This window comes from Sinocyclocheilus grahami, unplaced genomic scaffold (genome assembly GCF_001515645.1).
Source record: "Sinocyclocheilus grahami isolate Dianchi unplaced genomic scaffold, SAMN03320097.WGS_v1.1 scaffold468.1, whole genome shotgun sequence".
Lineage (NCBI taxonomy): Eukaryota > Metazoa > Chordata > Actinopteri > Cypriniformes > Cyprinidae > Sinocyclocheilus > Sinocyclocheilus grahami.
This window is the reverse complement of record NW_015505647.1, coordinates 501,533-511,460: the sequence shown is the minus strand read 5'-3', so window position 1 is coordinate 511,460 and position 9,928 is coordinate 501,533. Positions and strand designations below refer to the sequence as shown.

The following is a 9,928-nucleotide window of genomic DNA, read 5'->3' as shown; positions in this document are numbered from 1 at the left end:
TGAAGTGCTAAAAGAGGTGGGAATGGTGGCCTGAGACGTGGAGTTTGCTTCTATATTATGGCATCTTGGGAGTGGTGAACGGAGTAGATTTTCACTCCAAGAAGTTGTATTCACATCCCAATTCGTTCAACATCTTTGTCAATTTTTATCTCTTATCTCTTGCAGTGAGTTGTAAATCACAAATACATAAGCCTGAGATGAACTAAGAAGTGCAAGAACCCAGAGAAACCTCCAAACTGACAGCCAAACTTTGAGAAATGAGTAAACCCATCTGTAAGCAAAAGCATCTTGCCCAGAAGCATAAAAAAACTCTAATGAACTTCCATGGGATTTTTTTCCCCATTGATGAAAGCTGAGCGCTACCCCTGAGAAGCAGTGGAACACAATTATTCTGGAAAACAATAGATATTTATAGATCTAAGTCTAATGATGTTGGTTACTGGCAGGTAAAGCTTTGAGAGGAACATTGCCCAAAATAGATTGATTAGACACAGTAACTCGATCAAAGTGATGGCTTTCTATTTTTATACATACCAAGGGACATCTAGAACAGAATCCTTATGATTAATCATAATCTGATCAAAGGGTAAAAACATCTTTCCAAACATGTACTTTTTGACTTTTCTGTGCATGTCCTCTGCACATCTTCCTGGAATTGGCTGTGGTAACTGGAGGGTCCACTAGGTGTACACACTCCAACCTCGTCCACAACGCTCAACAGCTGGGCCGCAAGAAGACGACAACGGAAAAAAAAGTGAAATTAACTGACAAAGGTTGAAACAACAATAATGTATGTGACAAGGAGGTCCGAAGTTACCTGTACTTGATTTATCTAAAGAAAAAGAAAGAGGACGTTACTCCAGGATTTACTCAACCAGGACAGATTTAATTGGACAAACAAGCCGGTTCATCTGAGTTTTAGCTGGTTTAAAAAGTTCATATCACAAAAAGCAGTAAGGAACCATTTAAAGCATACTACTCTTGCTTAACGTAAATATCAGTCTCAACTGATCAAGATCTTGCGGTCTTTAGTCTTTAAGTAGGCCATCATCTTTCTGCAAAACCCTTTATAATGTCTCTACCTTAGAGTTGCATCACACATGAATTTCAGTCTTAGCCACAACAGTGACATGTTATTGAGTACATCCTTTTAGTTTCACACTAAGTTTCTCTGCTCAGATTTGCTGACACAACACCTTAGGGTTCCGGGTGACAACTTCAGTTCCCTGGAAACTTAGTGATTAATGGATAAATAATTAGCCTTGACACATGCGAGCCAGCATGATGGCCTTTCTTTTATTCAGAACAACGGCCATGAAAATGGACCTCACGGCACAACGCAGGAACAATCCAAAGAGCGACTTTAAATCCCACTGTGCAGCCCACAACCTCTTCCCCAGTTTCAAACTCATCTCATCCATCTGGAGGTCACTTTGTGCACCCAATAAATGCACTCCCTATCTTAGATTGGGCTTCTCTCCTTTAGGGAATAGATGGGCTTTCAACAGCCTAATCATTTATAGGGCCTCTGGGCAAATAATGGCTGCACTTTTTAAATTACTAAGTTTACCTCTTCCACCAAAGAGTTCTTGAAGGATCAGGTTCACAGACAATAGCTTCCCTCCAAAGGCGGAGGAGAAAACACATCGAGATGCTAGAGACAAAACTGGTACGTGACAAAAATACAAATTCACAGAAAAGTGAGAAGTCCCAACTCAAAGGCAAAGGGGTTCAAAAGAGCAGAATAAAGGAAGCTGTGTACATTTCAGAAGAATTATTTAAAGGCTTATTAGGCTTTTCGCACAAAGGAAATCACATAAATGTGCTTCAGAAGGCACTTTTATCTCACGACGTAATTGCGACTAAAATTACAATAATTGTACCAATTAAAGTAATCCTGAATGAACAGTATGTCATCTTAATGTTTCAGTACTTGGGAGAAGAGTCTGTCTAATTAGCTCCAATAGTCTCGCATGCATTTCTTTTCGAGTGTCATTAGTTAGAAAGTTTCACTAAAAATCACTTTAAATCCTGGATTTGAAGCCCAGCACTGAGAGCCAATTGTTCCCTCAATGAATAAGCCGAGCATTGTGACAAGAAGCATTGTGAGAGGGATGAGCTTTTCGGAAAGCGGAAGGGCTTCCATGTTCTTTTTCTTTCACCGGTGAATGCCACGAGTTGGCATGCCAAGAAGACGCCGAGAGGTGCGGGAGGTGTGGACGAAAAGGTGAAGGGGCGTGTCCTCCTTCATGCGCGATCACATTGAATCCCTCCAGCGATTGGTCATTTTGGAGTGCGCCACGCCAACTCTCTTGGTGGGTTAATTAACAAGGGCCGCTCTCTGAGTAGGGGAGGAGGGGACATATGTTACAGGGCCAGAGCCGGCTGATAAGGAGAGTGCGGGCTGGGCATGTTACCCGGCCCACTCAGGTTCTGTCATACCATCCTGGCACAAGCCGGACACCAGATGTCAGAACAGAACCGGCTCGGCGGGCCACACCTCATAACAAGCACAAAACTGGTGCAAAGTGCCATAAATAAACTCCCGGTGGATCTGACTCTGCTCAAAAAGTCCACTACAGATCATGGCCATCAGCCACCACAACGTCTCTCTCACTCACTCGCTTTCCATTTGGACTTCCGCCTGTTTGCTTTTTATGGTAAAACGGCCTATATGTGTCTCACTATAACGAAGTCATTCTAGGTCCGAAATAATGGCCATAAACATGGGTCGCGGAAGCGGGGGAGCTGCCCGGGCCTGGGCCCGGTTACTTTTGAGGTCTGGTACAAATATGACATGGGATAGAAAAATACATATGAGCCTTATAGCCTATGTATGCACGTTTAATCATTAAAAGATTGCGATCTTGATTCAAACACACGCGATCTTAATCCTAAATGACGGTGATTCTGCTATGTCTATTAAACCTTTGAAATCAATCACATCAGAATATTTAAACCTGCTTTTGCGCAGCCGCTGATCCAGAGAGAGCAGCGCTCATCATGTAAAGCTTTGTTTGAAACAGCTTCACAAACAGTCTACTTACACAGTAGGCTACATTTCTGTGTTGCAAACATTAAATAATAACGAAAGTATTGATAAAAGTTTAAAGTCCGGATGTAGACTCTGATGTTGCGGGAGCCGCAATCAAAATGGGTATTTGAAAGTAGCCTAATGATACGCTGCAAATAATGATTGTATGCGTTACATTATTCCAGTAGGTGGCGAACAGTGAGTGTTAAATGTATTTGATGTCTGAATCATTCATTCAAGAGAGATTCAAAACGAAACAAGTCTTCATTTATTTAAAATTATTTTTTTTACATAATTAGGCTAATTCTTTGAAATTAATAAATATTTTTAAATAGAGTCATTTACTATAACATTAATAAAACATTTAGTCAGAAACTCAAGTAAATTACATAATTTCGTTTGGTTGGCTGTTTTGTTTTCAGAATCGTGGGAGAATCATAGCTTAAAAATACATAGGCTAATATATGTGGCAACTAACTAATACCATTAGTTGTTCATATATTTATTATTTTATAGGTAATATTACTACGGTTTCTAATATTAAAATTAGTTCTGCTAATTAGTCCCCACGGCCCCCTTCCTTTTGGTTCGTTCCACGATCCTTGGCCATTAAGACCAAAAACAACTGTGACTCACGGACTCATGGAGACCATTAAGCCCAGACTGAATGGGCAAAAAATAAAAAATAAAAACTGTACAGTAAACCTGAGACCAGTAAAACTGAGAATGACGTGAGTCAATTTCAGACAGAAAGGTAATTGGTTGAACATTTTCCTTTGAATTTGTCTAGGTATGTTGGGCTTTTTGGTGAGTGGACTAAGAGAAAGAGTAATTGGTACTCAAAATACAGAGGTACAAACACAGGTGGCCTATGTGGTTTATAGACCTGGTGGTTATAAGCCAGTGTACCTTAAGGACACAGAAATCTTTGTGTTTTGCCTGCTCGGTTGGATTACTGTAGCCTGTCTAAATGTTAATTATAAAACAAGCTGATGTTATTAACAGATTATTCACATTCTGGTGCAGATTAAAGGGCCGGATCACTGAGCAACTGGAGAGTTGTTTCCATACTACCGAGTTCCATACTACAGCTCAAAAGCACATTTAAATTTTTGAAACAAGTATTATCAAGAGTCATGAAATTTTAATGATATTGGCATTGACTAGTGAAAAGTTAATATTGTGACAACCATAGTCTCAAATAAAATACATTACTAAGACTAATATTACTAAAATTACTAGAGATTAATTACTATGACTATGAGTTCCTATAAAAAAAAAATCCCCCCAAATATGACATTTTGTTTCACTGGAAGATGTAAAGCAGAGTCATGCTTTCAAATGCATATATAATATTACACAATTTGACAGTTTTATTGTTTTTGTCATTTTTTTTTATACATGCACCCTTAACATTTTTTTTTGTCTGATATCTTTGACTTACTTTAAATCTATACAAGGTGCAATACATATAAAGTGCACAAAACTACTACTAAATTGTTAATTTAACCTGTTAGTCTTAAAGAAACCCTTCATATTTTTTGTTCAAGTTTAGGGTCATGTCCACCAGGCACAGTTTGTTAGGGGGCGTTCACACAGGACATATTCTCATATTCATACACATGTCTCCAGACAAACTTCAGAAAGTGTAACTTATTTTTAAAAAGTGTTATCATGTGAGAGTCATGTTGAGATGCTGCATAAAGAGCGAGATGTGACAAAGCTATCAACAATTTTATACTTTAAAGGGGTCATGAATTGAGAAATGAAATTTCCCTTGATCTCTTGACATCTAAGAGGTCATTGTACTATAAAAACATCCTGTAAGTTTCAGAACTCAAAACTTGCTTGTTAGTCCAAAAACAGCTTTTATTGAAACCAAGCTGCCAAAAGGAGCCATCTCATACTGGATTTTGTCTCAGTATGATGTAATAGTGCGACAAAAGTCCGCCTCTACAGAAGATGATCGAGGGTTACTTGTGATCTTAAAACGGTGTCTACACCGGGCGCGACCGTTGCTGCATTGCATCGCAAATGCATTTCTTGGCGTACGTCAGAAATCGAATGGGCCATCAGATTACTATCGTGGGGTTAGTCGTGTTGCGCCACATCCAGTGTAGACAGAATCACTGATTATGATGGGTTGTATTATCTTTAGTTGCACCACTCCGCTCGTGTCCGGTGTACAGACACTGTTAATTTGTTTGCTTAATTTTGCAGATTCCTTTTTAAACAAGACACAGTTCAATGTAGGCTTTTCAGAGAGATTGAAAATAAAAGATGAGGCAGTGCCAAATATATTGGGTCCACACAAGTGTGAGTAACACGTTCTTACCATGTGCCACTGATGCTTTTTTTTCAGAGAAAATCACAGCTGCATCCATCTATTATTTTAAGATCCAAAACTGTTACCCAATCATAGCAGTTGGCGTCTACTTCTGAGAATGCGGCACACCAATCAAAACTGAAAGTTTTAAAGAGAGGGTCAAAAACAGGATAGAAAATAGCCTATTACTAATAAATTATGTTGTTTTTTATGTAAAAATCTTACTAACATTATAAGTAGACCTCAGAGAACTTTATCAAATTAAAAAGAAAATGCAGTTTAAAGCATGACCCCTTTAATATTTTTAGCAGCGCTTTAAAGGAAATTAAAAGAATTTACAGATGCAACTTCTCTGAGAGGGGTTTCCTGTGCTAACAAACTCATTAGTGCACTAAACATTCTCAAAGGAGGAAGGAAAAATATAGATAACTAGTCAAACGCAATAATCAAATAGCTTACTAGTCAACTATCCTGACCAGTTCTTAGTTACAAGGACACACTAAGAGTTGTTGGTGTGTCTTGCATTATGGTGTGGGTTTTAAGGGTTATGTTGTGCAAATGGTATGAATGAAATGTGTCACAAACAAACAAGACACACACCAGAAAACACACAAAGGCACTGTGCGAGCACAGCCTCATCATGACCTACCATGGAGCAACGTTACAAAGAGGGGATTTCGCCACTTCTCTCTTCTAGGAATGTGTGTGTGTGTTGAGAGAAAGGCAGAAGGATGTAGAAAACCAAGCTAAACTGGGCAACACACACACACTCTCATACACACACACACACACACACACACACAGACAGCATGTCCATTTCCTGAGCAAATTATATCAGTCCATTGGTCTTCACACACTATCACAAACGCGAGAACACAAGCGATTGACTGTGCCTGCGATTCAGAATGACAGCTGACCTATGAAACTTACTCACTCCTCTGCCACATACTGACCAAACGCCCATCCAGATCACTCTAGTCATGAGATCAACAGGCCTACAACCCATTGGCAATGAACCAAGATATAGCTTTGTGGCTATAATCAATGTTAACCCAAATAAGAAACGGCTGATAACATGGACAGCGAGTGGACACATGCAGGCCTGTGTCTATGCTGGCCGCTGTGACTCACCCTCATTTCTATAAAAAGCGAGCAAATGCGTGGCCACGTGACCTCGAGAGTGCAACAGAAGGAAGAAAAAAAGCACCAGTAGATTTGACAGATTCTTATCTAAGCAACATCTGTGACAGATAACAGAACAACACGACAGGCCACTATTTTAACATTCACAGTGAACGATCCACTGCCCCCACCTGCGCCGAAATGCAGTGCTGGTGTGGACACGAGGAAATTAAGTGTAATTCGGGGTATGAAAGAGGAGAAAATTGGGTGAGACATAGTGCTACAGGGCATCATGGGGGCTGGGGAAAAAAGAGCGATGGGGAGAGAGAGCAGATGCTGACACTGAGATGCTCTGACACTTCTACAGCCCCTGGAGTCACAGCATGTTAGTGCAGTGTGACAAAGCAACCTTTAAAGGCCAAACACTGAGCATCAGCAAACCTAACGGCCACAACATCTCCCCTTAAAGCAGCTACACACACACACACACATTTATCAAACCCTCTAGAGAGGATGCAGCAGATGTAACTGTGATGGTGTGTTGCATGTTTGACGACAACAAGTAAATAAGACAATTATTAAAGAGTGACAGTCTGTTAGTCAGGCAGCGACTGAGCATCATTCTTTTTGTTTTGCTGGTCATATATGAAAATACTGCTGTAAGTAGATGAAAGTAAAGATCACAGCTTGAAATACTTCATGGTACCTCACACCCAATGAGACATCCTGATTTATAGGAATTGTGCTGCGGACCAAAAACGAAATAGAAGGAACAGAGATTTCCTACTGCCACCTGCAGGTCGCAGGCATTATTACACTGAAAGCACAACCAACTAGAACAAACCTATTTAATTGTATATACGGTAAATTAATTTTTGTGTGATATGCATCAACAGAAAAGGTCCCAAGGACTAAAACAATAATGCTAATGATTGATAATAATTTTGGAATTAAATAACTAAAATAAATAAATCATGGAATTAATTAAAGAAAGAGAGTTAAATAAATAAATAAAATAATAGACAAATAGAGAACTAAAATATATAAATAATATTAATAAATAATAATACAATGAATAATAGTAAAATTACAAATAATTTAATTAATAGAAATTAGGGACTAAATAATAAACTAAACAAGACAATGAGCAAAAATCATAGATGAATAACTAAAAGAACTTAAAGAAATACATAAAAGAAATAACCAAATAATAAAAGAAATAACCAAATAATAGAATGAATAAATAAATAAATAATAGAATAAATTAATTAATTAAAATTATAGATAAAAATAAATAAAGAATTGAATGAACGGACAAATAGCTAACTAAAATCAATCAAGCCAAGTAAATAAAAATAAATAACCAAAAGAACTAAATAAAGAATTAAATAATTAGAGAACTAACTAAATTAATACATAATATAATTAAGGAACTAAATAAAAAAAATAAAAAATAACTAAATCATGTAAAAACTATATATGTAAATAAAGAACTAAATTAACACATTTTCATTCAAATTCCCAATTATAATATTTATATGTTATGATACTTAAAGTTTGATGTGAGGTACAGAGGACGTGTAAGCTGACCTCTCATATAGATGGTCTTCAGTGTGACCTGGTCTGAGACTCCATCAGTTTCCTCCAGAAAGACAATGATCCAGGATGTGCGATACGGCCACTCCACGCTAGTCGGTCCCAATTAAAAATGATCTTATTGGCTCTAAGTAGGCGACCTATCAAAAGACACTTCATTACTTTTATATATATGTAAACTCACTACTTATGTCTTTAACACGCCACAATCAACAATGAATGTATGGAAGTATAATTATAATTAGGTCACACTGACCTGTGACTGACACTATGTTGAGCAGTCTCCTCATCGTCTGAGGGCTGATGTCTGTGAACCAGTCTTCAGTGACCAGCAGCTTGGTCAGGTCAAAGGACATCTGGCGCGTGACGGTGGGCTGCATCTGTCTCCTGCGGTACGTGTCCTACACACCAATATGCAGAGAACTCAATGTCAGGAGGCCAGTAGAGTCTGTGTGATAGCTGTAGGCAACTTTTGCATACACAGTACTGACGTTTTGCTTTAGTATACTGTCATGTACCTGAAAACTACAAGTACATTTATATCCTGTTTTTCCACAAGATCTAATCATTGTCTTCACAGTTCGGTCTCTCTCTTTCTCTAACAGACATACACACATACACAGAGTCACGATTAAGATGCTACCTTCCTATCATTATGCAGTATAAATCATAAATGCCAAACAGTGGCCCCAGAAAGTATTTCCACACTTAAGCTACAAATACTGTACAAGTTAGATAACAAATACATTTGCAGAAAAACGTATGTGAAAAACTTTCGGCAAGTGTGAGAAAATTATAAACATTTCCTACAGTTGCCCCAACATAATTTTTACTGTTTGATGCAATAAGTGATTTTACCACACCAATAAAAAAAAATGTATGAATTAAAACTGTAAACAAAAAAAATATTATATACCATATTTTAGTTTAATAAAACTAAAATATAATAAAAATAATATGAAGTAATGATAATTTCTACAACAATGAAAATGTATTATGAAATGTTGTGAGTTATTCAAACTATTATAAATATAAAGCATTATTTAAAATATCAATTAAATCAAAAATAGAATATATACAATTAATATATATATATACAATATATATAATGCTTTATGATTAATAATAATTATTATTATAATAAAAAAATATTTTTTATTTTTCTTTGGGCTATGTCAAATTGTCAGGCTACATATTTAACACTTGAGAGTAAATGATTAAAATGTTGGAAACAATCAACACAGAAAATGACAAAGGTAACAAAACTTGTTGTTTAAAGGAACACTCCACTATTTTTGAAAATAGGCTCATTTTCCAACTCCCCTAGAGTTAAACAGTTGAGTTTTACTGTTTTCGAATCCATTCAGCCGATCTCCGGGTCTGGCGGTAGCACTTTTAGCTGTAGCTTAGCATAGATCATTGAATCTGATTAGACCGTTAGCATGTCGCTCAAAAATGACCAAAGAGTTTCGATGTTTTTTGACTTTTCAAATTTAAAACTTGGCTCTTCAGTAGTTACATCGTGTACTAAGATCGACGGAAAATGAAAAGTTGCGATTTTCTAGGCCGATATGGCTAGGAACTATACTCTCTCATTCCGGCATAATAATCAAGGAACTTTTCTGCCGTACTATGGGTGCAGTAGGCGCAATGATATTATGCAGTGCCTGAAAATAGGCTAACTTCCGTCAACATAACCAACGTGACCACCTGCTTGCACAGGGAGTGTGCTGGGGATTATTTTCAGGCACTGCATAATATCATTGCACCTGCTGCACCCATAGTATGGCAGCAAAGTTCCTTGATTATTACGCCGGAATGAGAGTATAGTTCCTAGCCATATCGGCCTA

General features: G+C 37.6%; 1 protein-coding gene across 5 annotated transcripts in view; it reads right to left on the bottom strand.

The window, feature by feature from the left end:
- LOC107553283 (kinase D-interacting substrate of 220 kDa-like) overlaps positions 1-9,928 on the bottom strand; it is a 35,545-nt gene that overhangs the window by 21,915 nt on the left and 3,702 nt on the right. For all 5 annotated transcript variants that reach the window (XM_016235468.1, XM_016235469.1, XM_016235470.1 and 2 more), the window contains exons 3-4: positions 8,335-8,479; positions 8,073-8,218 (exon numbers count right to left, since the gene is read on the bottom strand). In XM_016235468.1, coding sequence (XP_016090954.1) covers positions 8,073-8,079 — 7 coding nt within the window. In that variant the 5' untranslated portion in view covers positions 8,080-8,218; positions 8,335-8,479. The remainder of the gene's footprint in view (positions 1-8,072; positions 8,219-8,334; positions 8,480-9,928) is intronic.